The sequence below is a fragment of the Babylonia areolata genome, chromosome 23 (assembly GCF_041734735.1).
Source record: "Babylonia areolata isolate BAREFJ2019XMU chromosome 23, ASM4173473v1, whole genome shotgun sequence".
In the NCBI taxonomy this organism is placed as follows: Eukaryota; Metazoa; Mollusca; class Gastropoda; order Neogastropoda; family Buccinidae; genus Babylonia; species Babylonia areolata.
The window spans coordinates 24619390-24636889 of record NC_134898.1 but is presented as its reverse complement, the minus strand read 5'-3'; the positions used below and the strand labels follow the sequence as shown (position 1 = coordinate 24636889).

General features: G+C 46.2%; 1 protein-coding gene across 1 annotated transcript in view; it reads left to right on the top strand.

Annotated features, from left to right (window-relative positions):
* LOC143298306 (synaptotagmin-6-like) overlaps positions 1-17500 on the top strand; it is a 61643-nt gene that overhangs the window by 22157 nt on the left and 21986 nt on the right. Inside the window, exons 2-3 of the mRNA XM_076611125.1 lie at positions 14417-14582; positions 17101-17238. Of these exons, the coding sequence (XP_076467240.1) occupies positions 14417-14582; positions 17101-17238 (304 nt within the window). The remainder of the gene's footprint in view (positions 1-14416; positions 14583-17100; positions 17239-17500) is intronic.

Here is a 17500-nt window from a genome sequence, read left to right as displayed (position 1 = left end):
CAATACTCAATGCGTTATCACCGCCACCTGCTTCAAGACAGTAACTACAGCTGCAGTAGCAGCAAAAACAGGAACAACGATAAAACAAACGTTTATTATCATTATCATTATTATTGATTCTCCTGATTAGACTAGCAAAAACAATGGTTTCATCTGATACGAACGATGCCTTCTGTCATCATTATGAATGGTATTAATACTTCCAAAAAAGGTTACACACACACACACACACACACACACACACACACACACACACACACACACACACACACACACATGCACAACATATGACAACCACCACCACTACCATTACCAACCAAACGGAGAAGAGAGAAAACCACCAACAAGAAACACTGTGTGTGTGTGTGTGTGTGTGGTGTGTTTCAAATTCGAAGGCATCATGGTGAACGTGTTTTTTTTTAAACAAATCTAATTCAGAAATGTGATTTTTAAAAAATAAAATAAATTTTAAAAAAAAGCAAACGGCACTAGCCTTTTTTTTTTCTTTTTTAAGCTGGGTGTGAGCTCTTCGTCCAGAGAGCTCGTTTGAGATATCAGCTGGTCAGACAGAAAACACGTGGGGGAAAAAAAAAGAAGAAAAAAAGAAGAAGAAAAATCGCTCTCTCTCGCACTCACCTCTCTCTCTACCCCCCTCCCCTTCTTCTTCTTTTTTTTTTTTTAATTCTTTTTGTGCGGTGTGGAGTCAAGTTGCGGACGTTCAAATCAACTGTGTGTGTTCCTTCACAAATTTTCGCTTAGTTCTGTTCAATTTCAGTTACTTTCTGCGCTCGGACAAATCCATATACGCCTACACTCCATCTGCTTTAAAGCAGATGGTCTGACCAGCAGCATAACCCAACGCGCTTAAAATCAGGCTTTCCACTAAGGATTCAATGGTTTTGCTTTTTCATCGTCTGTTGTTGAAGTGACAACAAAGAGTGTTTGTGCATTTCTGAATATGGCAATGCAATGGATTGCTCAAAAAATGGTAAGTAGGGTAGCTTATTTGATTAGTACAGGACTTTGACGGATTTTTGTTTTTTATTTATTTTTATTTTTTTGTCTCTGGGGTCAAACGTGAACACAGTTCGTGTTGGGCAGGCATTGTTTGTGTCTGTCCTTTTCTTCCTGCTGTCTGTCTCTCCCTCTCTATTGCCTTCATTTTACCCTTCTTCACTCACTCTCTCTCTCTCTCTGTCTCTCCCCTCCCCCCCCCCCTTTCTCTTCGCCCCCCTTCCAAACCCCACCCCACCCCCTCCCCCATCACTCTCTCTCTCTCTCTCTCTCTCTCGCCAATTTCAATCAATGACTCATCCTTCCTGAGAGTTTCACGAAATTATGGCTGACTATCTGTCTGCCCGTGTGTCTGCGTGCCTGTGTGTCTCTGTGTCTGTCTGTTTCTCTCTGTCTCTGTCTGTCTCTCTCCCTCTCTCTCTCTCTTGTCCACTTATATATCAACCTTGGGGGGGAAAAAAAGAAGAGGTATCACGCCGTCTTTCCCCAGTCTTTCTGTGTGTCTGCCTCTGCAGTCCCATCTCCCCCCCCCCCCCCCCCCCGAACCCCCCTCAGAACGTCATTTCCGCTTCCTGTCTGAAGGTGTCAAACGGGATGGGAGTAATAAAATGTAAGCTTTGGTCTTAAGGATGGGGACTGATGGGGTGTGGACGAGGACTGGGCAGAGGATGGGGATGTGGGGTGTCGGGGTGGGTGGGGGGGGGGGAGAGAAAATGTAGACATTCCTATCCTGTATTCCTGGGGGTCCGAGGCAGTGTTGAGATGACGGAATTAGGAAGGGGTGGGGGAGATGTAAAAGGAGGAGGATTCGTTGGATAAAGAGAAGGACTAGAAATCTTTCGGGGAGGAGGGGGTAAGGAGGAGTGTTTTGTAGGGGGGAGGAGGGGATGAAGGAGGAATGTTTTCGAGGGGAGGGGGAGGAGGGGGTGAAGGAGGAATGTTTTGTGGGGGGTGGGGGGGTAGGAGAGGGTGAAGGAGGAATGTTTTGTGGGAGTGGGGGGGGGGGGTGAAGGAGGAATGTTTTGTCGAGGGTTGAGGGTATTTGGGAATGAGGGTGTGAATATTTACGGGAGAGTGAGGGGAGGAATATTTCCGGGGACTGAGAGGGGTATATTTCAGTGAATGAGAGGGGATATTTCGGGAGATGATGGGGGGAATATTTCCGGGGAATGAAAGGGAGGGGTATTTCGGGGGATGAGGGGGAGGGATATTACGGGGGATGAAGGGGAGGGATATTACGAATGATGAGGGGGAGGGATATTACGGGGGATGAGGGGGAGGGATATTTCGGTGGATGACGGGGAGGGATATTACGGGGGATGAGGGGGGATATTTCGGGGGATGAGGGGGGGGGATATTTCGGTGGATGAGGGGGGATATTTCGGTGGATGAGGGGGGTATTTCGGTGGATGAGGGGAGGGATATTTCGGTGGATGATGGGGGTGATGTTTCGGAGGGTGAGGGGGGATATTTCGTGGAATGAGGGGGTGTGGGGGGGAGCTATTTCGGGTAATGAAGGGGAGAATATTTCGGGGGATGAGGGGTAGGCATATTTCGAGGGATGAGGGGGGGGGGGGAGGATTTTTCGGAGAATGAGGGGGAATATTTCAGGGGATGACGGGTATGAATATTTCCCTGGGAGCAGGAGGAATATTTTCGTGGAAAAGGAGCAGGAAGAGGAATGATTCAGGGGAGGATGACTGTTTCGGAAGAGGAGGGATAATTCGGGGGGGGAGAAGGAGACTGCGGAGTCTTTCGTGGAGAAGGAGGAATTTTTCTTGTACCCTGACACAGAAAGGACGGGACAGGGCACTGCCAGTGGATAGGATAGACACACACACTGGATCGATAGGTATGGTGTGCTGAGGTGTGGTGTGTGTGTGTGTGTGGTTGGGGGTGGGGGGGTGGGGGGGGTTGCGTGCGCGCGCGCGCGTGTGTGTGTGTGTGTGTGTGTGTGTGGTCGTGGACAGCAGCAGTAGTTTCAAAAAAAAAAAAAAAAAGCAAAAAAAAAGCAGTGTTGTGTGTGTGTGTGTATTGATCATGCAGGCGAGCGAGGCGTGCAGGCATTGATCCACTGAGTCGAGGTGCTGTGTGGGAAAGGAGGGGGAGGAATCTTTTTTTTCTTTTTTTTTCTCTCCAGTGTGTGTCGTGAGGGAAGGGGATGTCACGGTGTTCTGTTGATGACTTCAGGGGCGTGGGGCGTGATAGGGGGGGGGGGGGGGGGAATGTTCAAAAGTGCTGATGACCTGGGCATTTGGGATCAATGCATGATACTTCGAGGGCAGAAGATCGTTGATTAAAGAGTGCATCGTTTGAGATTTAGACATCTGTGAGCAGGAATGAGCTGTGGGTATACCTTCTGCGAATGGGGAGTGTTACTTGAGGGTATGGACGATCAAGTACCATTCGGTGGGTTATAGAAACAAGAACATACCCAGCATGCACACCCTCGAAAACGAAGTGTGGCTGCCTGAATGACGGGGTAAATAAACAAAACAGTCATATACATTAAATGTTACGTGTCTGTTTGAGTATGTTTGTGTGCGCGTGCCTGAAATATATTGAATGACACAGGAAACGAATGATGAGCGCTCAATGGCAGCCGCCAGTCGGTTCTAGCTAGGTAGGCAGCATGTTTTGCAAATGACCTCGAGTTTGCAAAGCGCTTACATCTTGGTCTCCGACCGATGATAGGCGCTATATAAGTATCCATATCATTCATTCATGTAAAATTAAGGCATTAAGGCAAAGGTAACCACGAACCACAATGTTTGAGAACAGGGCATGATATTCAACATTACATTTAAATGTGTTACTTCAGCACAGAGACAGCCATAGTGTTTGAGCTGAAGGTATGATGCTTGAGGGTGAAGATGACCTTCATGATGATTGAGATCGAGGCATGGTATATGAGGGAAAGATGACCACAGCCCATGGCATTTGATATCAATGCCTGGTATCTGGGGGTGGAGATGACTGAAGAAAACAGCATTTGAGATTCAAGCACCAAGGATAGAGATGCCTCAGTGAAGCTCATAGTAGCAGAGATTAAGCTTAGTATTTTGACCGAAGGGATGACCAAAGCCAATACTGCTTTTAAGGTATGGTATATGAAACGAGATTTACCAAGGACCATAGCAGTTGAGATCAAAGCGAGATATTGAAGGCAAGATTTTATTTTTATGATACCGTAGGCTTAACAGGTCTGAGATGCTTTGTGGGCATTGCACAGTGAAACATTATATAGTCAATGAAACCACTACCTGCTGGTGTTGGTACTGCTGTTGGTTGTGCCACTACTTCTACTGCATCTACTTCTACTACTGCTATCATTACTACTCACTAAATTTCACTATATCAGCACGATACCCCGTAACATCTGGTCATCAACCTTCTGAACAAAGTAGAACATGGCGGAATAAATTTAAAGTAAAGAATATTCCTTAGCCGAGTGTATTGATTCATCATTCTGTAGCTTTAGGTTCCCGTCAGGGAGCATCCATCATGTGTTGCGCAGGGTGAGGCAGGCTGGATCAGATCCATCCTGGCTTGCAGCTTCTTTGGTCTCAAGGGTCATGGGGTGCAGGTCTGAGGCTGGGGACCAGACAGGAGACTGAAGATGCCGCCAGAATGCCAGGCACGAGTGTCAAAGAAAACCCTGAGTATTGCAAAGGGTTTATCGACAGTAGCTGGGGGGGGGGGTGGGGGTGGGGGGGTGAGGCAGGAGTAGGGGATGCGGGTGGGGGTGTGGGGGGGTAGGGAGAAACATTGCGAAAAAACAGGGCACCAGATACCATGGAAGAAGATTATTTTTTTAAAGATCGTGGCCTCTGAGAAGCGTTCGGTGAACCTTGGATAGCTCTCAACTCGGCCTGATCAGCGCGTTGGTTGACTGATTGATTGATGCACAGGTCAGGCATCTGCACCTGAAAGCAGATGTGGTGTATGGTACAGTGACTCAGTCCGCACACTTCCACACCTCTTGAAACTGAATTGAACTGAAGCCGAGCTTCGTACATCACTGAGACCAGGCATCCCCCTCCCACGCCCCCCTCCCCCCTCCCCCCCCAGACCCGGCAGTTGCGTCGTTCTGACTCATATGTGGCAGTTTGTAATAGCACTATCATTTTTTTTCATCTATATAGAGCCTCTCTCTCTCTCTCTCTCTCTCTCTCTCTCCCGCAAAACACATGCTATCTTCAACCCCGTCCACCTCCATCTCCCTCCCCCCCTAACACAGTTCTCCCCACTTCAACCACCACCATCACCCACCATCCCTCCCCCCTCACACACCCCACCCCCACCCCCTTGCCCCCATAGAACTGACAACGTGTCTCCCTCATCCCCTTCCCTGAGCTCTCCTTCCTGCCAAAACAGCTCCCTCCCTCCCTCCCCCTTCTCCTTCCACCACCACCATGTACCACCACCACCACCATGTTCCACCACCACTACATCATCAGTATCATTTCAAAAACACGACGATGAGTGAACACGTACGACCACTCACCTCTCACTTTCTCCTCCTCCTCTTCCTCTTCCTCCTCCTCCTCCTTCTCCAATTCCTACTCCTTCCCTCCCCCCCCTGTCCCCCACCCCTACGTGGCCCCACCCCTATCCTCACCCTCTCCTTCTTCAGGGCCATGCGGCACGTCAGTCAGCAGCAAGGAGCAGTGGCTGTAGTGGACAGCCAGGCCAGCACACACGGCACGGCACGGCACGGCACGGCACGGCACGGCACGGCACAGCACGGCACGGCACACAGCACACAGCACACAGCACACAGACATGTCACGAAAACGCACGTGTCTCACGAAATGATGGGAGGTCTGTTGAAAGATGATCAATAATGACGTGCCCGCGGACGGCGCGGTTCCTCTGCCCTCCCAACCCCTTCCCTCCCCTCCCCTCCCCTCCCCGAGCCCCCCCCCCCCTCTCCGTCCTCCCTACCACGCCCCTCCACCGAACCCCACCCAACCCCACCCTATACCGCATCCTCACTTCTCCCCCTCCCACCCCTTACTCTCTCTCTGCCTCCCCCCCCCCCCCCCACGCCCCCCCCCCCCCCGCCGCCCCACCCCTCTCCCCCCATTCCCTCACCCCCCCCCCTCTCTCTCTCTCGACATCTGTTGCTTTTCTAAACAGATTCCACGGAGAGCCTACATGACTGTGGCTTGCTGTTCTAGATATCTGTGAAGGCGACAGACAGAGAAAGAGAGAGAGAGAGAGAGAGAGAGAGAGAGAGAATTGTGTTGGCCGGTTTTGGGGTGTGTGTGTGAGAGAGTGTGTGTGTGGGTGTGGCTGTGGTCGCGAGGTTAGGGTTAGAGCACTCAGGAGGATGAGAATGGTGTGGTCTGGAATCAAACGCTTGTGGAATTGAAATCGTGGTTTCGTGGGATTTTCTTGGGTTGTTTTTTTTTGTTTTTGTGTGTGAGTAGTGGTGGCCCGATTAGTGTTGGGATAGTCAGCCAGTCTGTGTGTTTGTGATACGTGACGGTTAGGGTTTTGGGGGGGTGGGGGGTGGGGGAAGATTTTTCTTGTGGTTGGTTTGTTTGTTGTTGTTTTTTTTTTTTTTAATAGTTTTTTCGTTGGCGTAATGCACACGTTTAAGAGACTTGGTCGCCCTCGCTGCAAATCGTTCACTTTTGGGGAGATGCCATCGGAGGAAGTGAGTGGTTTCGTGTTGTTGTGTTATTGTTGTTGTTGTTGTTGTTGTTGTTTTTTCCATTGTTTTGTTGTTGTTGTTCTTGTCTTTTGTGGTGGTGGTGGTGGTGGTGGTGGTGTGTGTGTGTGTGTGTGTGTGTGTGTGTGTGTGTGTGTGTGTGTGTGTGTGTGTGTGTGTGTGTGTGTGTGTGTGTGACGGTTTGTGTGTCGGTGTGTGTGTGTGTGTGTGTTTGTGTGTGTACGTATCAATCTGTGGCCTTCACTTAACCTCTCTTACTCTCTCTGTCTGCCTGTCTGTCTGTCTGTCTGCCGGCCTCTCTATCAAAAACCCATTGTGAGATATATATATATATATATATATATATATATATATATATATGTGTGTGTGTGTGTGTGTGTGTGTGTGTGTGTGTGTGTGTGTGTGTGTGTGTGTGTCCATATATATATATATATATCCTTAACTTCTTTATAGAAGGAAAATATTCATTGTGGTGTGTCTGTCTCTCTCTGTTTTCTCTGACAAAAGGAAACTATCCATTGTGATGTATTCATCTCCCCATCTTTTCTCTGTGAAGATCACACAAGGTGTCTTTTACCCTTTATAATTATATTTAACAAGAACAACGACGATGACATCAAAATGTATAGCAGTAGGACGAGTAGTTGTAGCAGCAGCAGCAGTAGTAGTATTTGTCGTAGTTGTTGTTATGGGGGAGGGAGGGGTAGCAATGACTGTGTGTGTATGTGTGTGTGTGTGCGTGCGTGCGTGTGTGTGTGTGTGTTTGCGGGGGTGTGGGGGGAATCGGGGGGGGGGGTGTGTGTGTGTGTGTGTGTGTGTGTGTGTGTGTGTGAATAAATGATCGTGTGTTTGTGCGTGTATGCATGTGTGTTTGTGTGTGTGTGTGTGTGTGTGTGTGTGTGTGTGTACGTGTGTGTGTGTGTGTGTGTGTGTGTGTGTGTGTGTGTGTGTGCGTGTCTGTGTCTATGTGTGTGTGTGTGTGTGTCTGTGTGAGTCTGTGAGTCTGTGTGTGTGTGTGTGTGTGTGTGTGTGTGAGTCTGTGAGTCTGTGTGTGTGTGTGTGTGTGTGTGTGTGTGTGAGTGTGTGTGTGTGTGTGTGTGTGTTTGTGTGTGTGAGTGTGTGTGTGTGTGTGTGTGTGTGTGTGTGTGTGTGTTAGGGGCTATCGTGCTGTTTCTTTCCTGTCCTTTTCTATCTTTGTGTGTCTGCCTGTCAGCATCTGTCTCTGCAGTGTGTGTGTGTGTGTGTGTGTGTGTGTGTGTGTGTGTGTGTGTGCCTAAACACACGACTCCTGCAATGTGTGCGTGTGTGTGTCTGTGTGCCTAAAACACGACTCCTACAGTGTGTGTGTGTGTGTGTGTGTGTGTGTGTGTGTGTGTGTGTGTGTGTGTGTGTGTGTGTGTGTGTGTGTCTGTGTGCCTAAAACACGACCCCTGCAGTGTGTGTGTGTGTGTGTGTGTGTGTGTGTCTGTGTGCCTGAAACACGACTCCTGCAGTGTGTGTGTGTGTGTGTGTGTGTGTGTGTGTGTGTGTGTGTGTGTGTGTGTGTGTGTGTGTGTGTGTGTGTGTGTGCCTAAAACACGACTCGAGAAACAGTACATTTAACATTTTGTCGATGGCCACAGCAAGTATCATTTGTGTTCTGCTGTTCTCTATCGTCGGCCCAGAGAGAACCGGCGAACGAGCACGTCCAAACGACTGAACGAACGAACTTTCTTTCTTTCTATTTAGTAATCAAGTATTTGGGGGGGGTGGGGGTGGGGGGGTTGCACCCGGATCTCGGGTCAAAACGAAAATGAAAAAAAAATATATATATCCACAAAAATGACAAAGGTTTGTTTGTTGAAGCAAAATAAGAGACATTTGGAAACACTCAAATACACATTACATGCATGCATATAAACATGTACAAGTAAATACTTGTATGCATGAAAAAAAAAAAGGTATCCACACACATACAATGATAAACACGCACATCATAAACATACCTGTATGTATGCAAATGCTTTCAGATGCATACATATTTGGAATATTATTTGAAGAGCGAGGGAGAAAGAAAGAAAGCGGGAAAGAGAGAGAGGAGAGGAGAGGCGGCAGGCAAGCAGACAGAAACAGGGAGACATGGGTAGAGAAAGAGAGAAATTTCGAACAAAATCATTTTGAAGGTGTTGGCAATTTCTTTCATTAACTCTCTCCATACGAACGGCGAAAGAGACGACGTCAACAGCGTTTCACCCCAATTACCATCATCAAAATATTGCAAGCGGAAGGCTCTTATACTAAAGACGTGAATGTTGACAAAGAATACCACAATTGTGACGACGGAAGCTAAAGGTTGGGTCATTCAGACACCCACTGGACATCCGAGGGGTCTGTGTAGAGGAGAAGAGAGGACTGGCCGTACTGAGTGAGTTAAAAGTAAATGATGTGCATTTTTTTAAATTACTTCACGTACTGAGGACATTCAGAGAGGTTGGAATATCATCATTCCAAAGCAAGACCACCAGAATACGCAAGGCTGGATTTTAAAAGATGACCACGGTTCTTGGGAGAGGTAGCATTATCATGTGAGCTTGACGATTATTGATACAGGAGGAATTTTTGTTTAATGTCCCGTCACACATATCGGTGATTGAAGACATTTTGTTCAAGTATTTATGAATACAGTTGAGTATTATCGGTTAGAAGGGGTGGGTGAATGGAGGGTTGGGGGTAAACTGGGCAAATGAGGGTGAAATGAGGGTGAAATCTGAAAAAAAAATCTAAATGCAATTACAGGAAATTACACACACACACACACACACACACTCTCTCTCTCTCTCTCTCTCTCTCTCTCTCTCTCTCTCTCTCTCTCTCATACACACACACTCTCTCTCTCTCTCTCACACACACACACTCTCTCTCTCTCTCTCTCACTCACTCACACACACACACACTCTCTCTCTCACTCACACACACACACTCTCTCTCTCTCACTCACACACACACACACACACACACACACACACACACACACACACACACACACACACACACACATACATACATACATACATACAGAGAGAGAGAGAGAGAGAGAGAGAGAGATGGTTTATTCATAAGGGCCCTCAGAATGGGGTGTACATGAACATAACAACAATGCATTCAAATGTTTATGTTACATATGCACATCATCTCTTAAATGCTTTGTAGAGATAAACAACCAACTGCTTTATAACGCGTTCTTTTGTTGATGACAACAACAATACAATCAATTTAAACAGACACTGATCTTTTGTATACTTATCTGGTATAAACTGCTCTCTAATATCACTCAACCCAGGACAAGAAAGTACAAAATGAATTTCGTCTTCTTTTGAAGATTTACATATTGGAACATTTCAAATTTCTAGTTTGTCTGTCGATAGCGATTATAATGGACAAAAATGTATCACAAATACCAAACCTAAATTTAGTCATCATTCGCTTCAAATGTCTGTCATCATGCATAGACATATAAGTATAAACAAACGTATATGACAAAACATTCTGTAAAAAAATTAAATCTTTCACTTCACTGAACGTGACAATTCCAATTTTGCCACCATCAATCAGATCAGTTATTCTTTCGCGAAATATTTGAACAAAACCATTTATATCTTCGACACCTTGATTTATTCATTATCAGTTGTTTCGCTTGTCAGTTTAACGACTTCTCTTTTACGAAGTCCTTTAAGTAATTTCCTGTAATTGTATTTAGATTTTTTTTCTTTTTTTCAAATTTCACCCACATTTCACCCTCATTTGCCCAGTTTCCACCAACCCTCCATTCATTCACATCTCCCACCCCTTCTAACCGATAATACTCAAATGTATTCATAAATACTTTAACAAAATGTCTTCAATCACCGATATATGTGACGGGACATTAAACAAAATTCCTCCTTGATTTATTTCAAGCATAACCAAATTCATGCAAAATAGTTCTCACATTTGACGCCCAGTTATTTTTTCTAACCTGTGTTATCTTAATTCTAACAACATTGTAGAACGTAGGCTGCTTTTTTGTGGCAGCCTTTGTGTATCCATTTGAGTTCATTTTAATCAATACTTTATGCACTTCTCTTTAGACAGCAGTGATATAGGGTATCTAGCTGTCGAGAGAGAGAGAGAGAGAGAGAGAGAGAGAGAGAGAGAGAGAGAGAGAGAGGCAAGACTATGCAAGCAGGAATGTAAGTGAATGTTAATTGATTACGTCTTTCTTTTTTTCTTTTTTTTTCGTTCTTTAACAAGTCACTCTCCATTCATTCATCCACCCATACATGAATATATATATATATATATATATATATATATTTATATATATTCATTCATTCAATGTACATGTATCTATTCGTGCAGTCAGTCAGTCATGCATTCATACATTCATGCCTTCATTCTTTCTTCCGTTCATTCTTTCCGTTCCTCACCCCACCTATCTCTTATTCGCTCATTCACTCATTCCATGGAGAATCTCATACACTGTACTCATACAGTGCCTTCTTCTTCTTCTTCTTCTGCGCTCATGAGCTGCAACTCCCACGTTCACTCATATGTACACGAGTGGGCTTTTACGTGTATGACGGTTTTTACTCCATCTATGTAGGCAGCCATACTCGGTTTTCAGGGGTTTATAGTGCCATTTTTTTTCCTTCCTCGTCAGAAATTGACAATGACATGTGCGTGCATGTATGTTTGGCTTACTGCTGTTATGTCTGCATGCTTGCTCTCTGACTTGGTTGCTAAGATGTCTGGATGCCTGGCTGGCTACCCGTTAAGACTGACAAGTGGATTGTCCATTGTATACTTGCTTATTACATGTTCTTTCTTTCTCTCTCGTTTATTTATTTATAGTCTGTTCATCTAAGATGATGATATTAGACTGAAATCTCTCTCTCTGTGTCTCTCTCTCTCTGTGTCTCTCTCTCTCTCTGTCTCTCTCTCCCTCCTGGTCTCTGTCTCTGTCTGTCTGTCTGTCCCTGTCTGCATCTGTCTGTCTGTCTGTCCTTGTCTATCTGCCTCTGTCTGTCTGTCTGTCTCTCTCCCTCCCTCCCTTCCTCCTTTCTGGTCTCTGTCTGTGTGTCCCTGTCTGCCTGCCTCTGTCTGTCTGTCTGTCTGTCTGTCTATTCTGTTCTGTTCTATACACACACACGGTTCCAAACGATTTTCAAATGTCGGAAATCCCCAAAGCTCGTCCTGACGTAGTTCTGTTGTTGTGCTGAGTCATTAGTTGACCCAAGTAATTTATGAAGATTTTCTTTCTCTGCCCGTCGATCTGCCGCCGTGAAACTGATTAGCTGATAATAGATCGATGGATGAATGGGTGGACAGTGCAGGGGGAGGGGGTGGGTAGGAGGGGAGGGTGGAGGGGGGCGGTATATTGACTGGTGTGTAAAGCTGGTCTGTGGGGATGGTTTTGGTTGGGGGGGGGGGGGGGGGGAAGGGATGAGGGGGACTTGGAGGGTGGTGGTGTCGACTGGATGTGTTGTTTCAATTGATTGTTAAACAGCCAGGGTGGATGGATGGATGGATTGGTTGTGCTGTTAGCTGGGTATGGGTGGATTAGTTGTTGTTTTTATTATTATCGGTAAACAGTATAGATGGGTTGGTTGTGTTGTTTAACTGGAAAACAGTATAGATGGGTTAGTTGCGTTGTTTCATGGGTAAGCAGTATAGATGGGTTGGTTGTGTTTGAAGGAGGTCTCTCTATTTTCGTTAGAGAGCGAATTTTTCTTCCTTTTTTATTTATTTTTCTTTTTTTTAACCCCCACCATCCCAGCACTAACACCCAGACAACACAGACACAGACTAAAACAAATCAAAGTTCACATGCATTTTATTCGATCACACACAAACTTGATAAATAAAACAATAACCACAATCCCAGCCGCAGCAACTGATACACTTAAATGACACAAAACCCCGCACACACAAAAAACACAGAGCTTGAAGACACGACCGTCCAGCGGCAACCAGTCTGGAGAATGCTTATCAGTGAACTTAGGACGTTTGTTGAATAAATAAACTGAAGCACTGCACAACACAAGAGGAAAACGACGACTTGGACGGTGAAGACTGAAAACAGATGAAAACAGATGAAGACGACGAAACTAGTGCATAAACGATGACAGTGATGAGAAGAGGGCAGCAGTAAGACAGCAGTCAGCAGACGCACCAACGCTGCCCGACCAACACAGGCTGAAGAGGGGGAAAGCACAGGAAGTGGGACGTTGCAAACCTTTTTTTTGCTGCAGCACACAGAAGATATAAAACATGGCCACCCGGATGAACACTTATCCCCACGTGAGGCTGCCAACTGGTCAAAAAGCTCCAAACCAAAATAGACGCGACCTTCCTCAAAGAAGGCCGCGGGCGAAAGGCCTAGAGAAGTGTCACTGACAGAACAGAAAGAATTGAACCTCTGCTCAGCAGTGACAGGAACGCAACACATGACTCCACGATTGCACGTGAAAAACGTACAACCGGGAGTCACACATACAAAAAGACCAGCAAGCTGGGGAGAGTGAGTGGGGAAGGGCATGTGCAAAACAGAACTGTACATGTGATTGTCATGAGTTGTGACACTTTCTTATCATTACTGTCATTATTACTGACATCATTACCGATATCACTATTACTATCATCACCATCATCATCATCATCATCGTTATTCTTATCATCATCCTCATCCTCATCCTGTTCCTTATTCAGTGCACAAGCACTTATGTGTGTCCAAAATCCTACTTCACTTGTGTTTGCATTTGTTTTAATTTCCGATTCATAATTGTACCTATATTATTCCGCCCCTCCATCCCCGAAAGCCAATATTCATTGTGATATCGGTAGACTTGGTAATAAAAACAATGTATTCCGTTCTTTTCTATTCTTATTCTTGTTATTATTGTTATCAACATCGTCATTGTCGGCCATTATCATATGATCCTCATCGTTCAGTTTCCGTGGAGGCATCACTGTGTTTGGATAAATCCATATTCGCTACACCACATCTGCTAGGCATATGCCTGACCAGCAGCATAACCCAATGCGCTTAGTCAGGCCTTCAGTGGGTGCATCATATTTGTGAACCAATCAGAGCGGATTTCTTCTACAGAATTTTGCCAGAGGACAACACTACTGGTGCCATGGGCTCTTTTTTTCAGTGCGCCAAGCACCTGCTGCACACGGGACCTCGGTTTATCGTCTCATCCGAACGAACAGACGACGCACGGTTCGGTTTCCCAGTCAAAAACTTGGGAGAAAGGGCGAGAGTGGGATTCGAACCCACACCCTCACGGACTCGGTGTTGGCAGATGAGCGTCTTAACCATTGCCCACCTTGTTGGGCCAACAGCAAAGTGGGAGCTGTATATGTATTATCAATGGCTTCTCCAGTGAAATGGGAAATTATTTACAGCTTTAGTCTTTTGTGAAGGACTATGACTCTCAAACTAGGAGGCAAAATTGCACTGGCTCTAAGTGCTGCAGCCTTGGGGGCTAGCTGGCCTTTGGGGACCATCCCAACGCCGACTGTTCAAAAACCTTCTCGGCCGAGAGAGTCGAGTGGGGATATAACTCGCTCCACTATAATAAAATTCAAGCCCTAGTCGAGGACAGCAGTACACAGTTAACTCCTCTGCTGTTCTGATGATCACAGTCGAACTGGACTGACTATCATACATACCCACCTTCCTCCTTATCTTTCTCACAGGACATCCAGGTGACGAGGGAGCCGCGGGCAGTCCAGCCTCGCTCCTCCTCAGTGTCCACACCGTCGCGGGGCAGCATCCGTAGCGAGCACACCGCCGACGACACTTCCTCCATCAGTGCCCGCAGCGACGCCAGCGTCGACAGCCTCGTGTTCGAGGCCAACTTCGGTGAGTGCAGTTTCACTTTCGGTTTCAGTTTCTCGAGGAGGCGTGACTGCTGTTCGGATGAATCGCTAGACTACATCTCAGTTTCAGTTTCTCAAGGCGTGACTGCTGTTCCTATCTTCTTCTTCTTCTTCGTGGGCTGCAACTCCCATGTTCACTCGTATGTGCACGGGTGGGCTTTTACGTGTACGACCGTTTTTACCCCGCCATGAAGGCAGCCATACTCCGCTTTCAGGGGTTGCTGTTCGGATGAATCGCTAGACCGCATCTCAGTTTCAGTTTCTCAAGGAGGCGTTACTGCTGTTCGGATAAATCCAAATACGCTGCACCACATCTGCTTGGTTAGATGCCTGTCCGGCAGAATAACTCAACGCGCTTGGTCAGGCTTCTGAGTGCATTCGTATAATTCTGTGTACTCATTTCAATGCCGACTGTCATAAAATCCTCTTGGCCGAGAGAGTGGGGATGTAACTTGGGCAAGACACTCTCTACTACAATCAAATTCTAGCCCAGATAGTTGGGACAGCAGCTGCCTCTTCTTCTGTCCTGATGGTCATAGTCGGACACGACTTACTATCACACACATAAACCTTGCAGAATACTGCAAGAGGACAACGCTTAAGTTGCCATGGGTTCTTTTTTTTTTTCAGTGCGCCAAGGGCGTGCTGCACACGGAGCATCGGTTTATGGTCTGATCCGGATGACTAGCCGCTCAGTTTGATTTTCCGTTCAAACTTGGGAGAAAGGGCGAGGCCAGAATTCGAACCCAGACCCTCAAGGGCACTGTACTGACAGATATGCATCTTAACCATTCTTCCACCTTTCTCCATCTGCAAGGTGCGTGAGTAGAGGGTGCAGTGGTAAGTGTGTGGAGATGGGGGATTTGATGGATAAAAACTCCAATAAACACACTGACCGAGCTGTGAAGTCATGGACTGGTCACCAGCAAAGCTGGGCACGAATTGACGGCCCAGTATAACAGTTAGCTCGCACACTCAATCGTAATTCTGATGTGGCGCCCTCGTTACAGTGTTGAACATCGGGGACGGTGTGTGTGTGGGGGAAGGGATCAACGAGAAATGAGAACGCGGGATAAGGGTTCTGGCCTAGGGGTGGCAAGGGCTGGGTGTGGAGGAGGTGTAGGGAGGAGGGATTGGCGTGTGGATGAGGAGTGAGTGCGATTTGGAAGGTGGGAGAGAGGTTGGGGGGGGGGGGGGGGGGGGGGGGGGGCGAGAGAGCAAGGATAGCGACTGTTTGGCGGTTGGGGGTGGATGGTGGAAGGATTTGGTGAAACTGGGGGATAGAGGTGGTGTGATTGGAAGCATCGGTACAAGGGGAAGGGGTGATGTGGAAGTGAGTAAGGGGGGTGGGGGGAGGGGGGTTAGGTCTGGGGGTGGATTGATGATGGGTGGGTATGGTGTGTGTGTGTGTGTGTGTGTGTGTGTGTGTGAGTGAGAGAGAGAAAAATAGAGACAAAGGAGAAAAGACCGAAAGAGAGACAGTTGAAAGTGTGCTGTCTGCTCCGTGTGCATGCGTACATGAATGCGTGCGTGTGTGCGTGCGTACTTATGTGAATGAGTGTGTGTGTTTAGTTGGTTGGAAGGAGGAATGGGGCCCAGTAGAATAGTTAAGACGTTTACCCGTCAGTCAATACAGTGTCCACGAGGCTCTGGGTTCGACCTGTGGCAAACAAATAGGTTTACTTCCAGCGTCACTTGTCTTCGTTCTTTTATGTTCTGTTTGGTTTCATTTTTTTGACTCACTTGTGTAAACAAAGTGAGTCAATGTTTTAACCCGGTGTTCGGTTGTCTGTGTGTGTGTGTGTGTGTGTGTGTGTGTGTCTGTGTCTGTGTTTGTGTGTCTGTGTGTCCGTGGTAAACTTTAACATTGACATTTTCTCTGCAAATACTTTGTCAGTTGACACCAAATTAGGCATAAAAATAGGAAAAATTCAGTTCTTTCCAGTCATCTTGTTTAAAACAATATTGCATCTCTGGGATGGGCACACACAAAAAAATGAAGCCAAACTGCATTTGCTGTTATATTTATATTTTTTGTATTCTCTAAATTTGGCACTTTGATCTGATATTCTGACACAACAACAAGAGCAGTCATTATTATCATTTTTTGTTCAAACAGGAACTTCTTTTGCTAAACATGGAAGTTTTATTTATTTTGCAAACGTTTTGGTGCAGATAGTAAAAAAGGGAAATTACTCTGTAAATAATGCTAGGGGACTTAATTTTCTTTAAACTGATCTTTCTCATCTTAAACATTACATTTTTTTTCTTTTCTTTTCTTTTTTCTTCTCCCAAGCTTATCCATCATATTTAATACAGAGCACTTTTCAATCATTTTTAAAATCTCTTTTTTTTTCTCCTCCTAATGATTCCTTTACAGGACAAAGCGTGAAGCACAAGTGAGTCTTGAAGGCTTTGCCTCTTGTGTTCTGTTTGGTTTCATTTTTTTTCTTCTTTTTCTTCTTCTTTATTTCATGCTCCTTTATTCATTTTCATGACAGGCGCAATTCGCCCTGACCTTTACCCCCGGAAGGATATCGTTCTGCAGCAAGCGTCCTTGGATGGTGGTCACGGTCGTCTTCACACTCGCCTCAAGTACGACTTCCGGACCTCTGATCTGGTCGTTCATCTGATTGAAGGTAACTGGGAGAATTCTATTGTCTGGTTTGCCTGCTTCGTCCATTCAGTCCCTTCAGCGCATACAAAACTCTGCTGCCCGACTCGTCCTCAGAAAGAAAAGATCTGAGAACATCACTCCTCTTTTGCAACATCTCCACTGGCTCCCTGTCTCAAACCGAATACAGTAGAAGATCAGCACTATGTTATAGATGTGTTCACAAATCTGCCCCTTCCTATCTCTGCGGCTGCCTTCACCTCTACACTCCATCTCGCTCACTACGA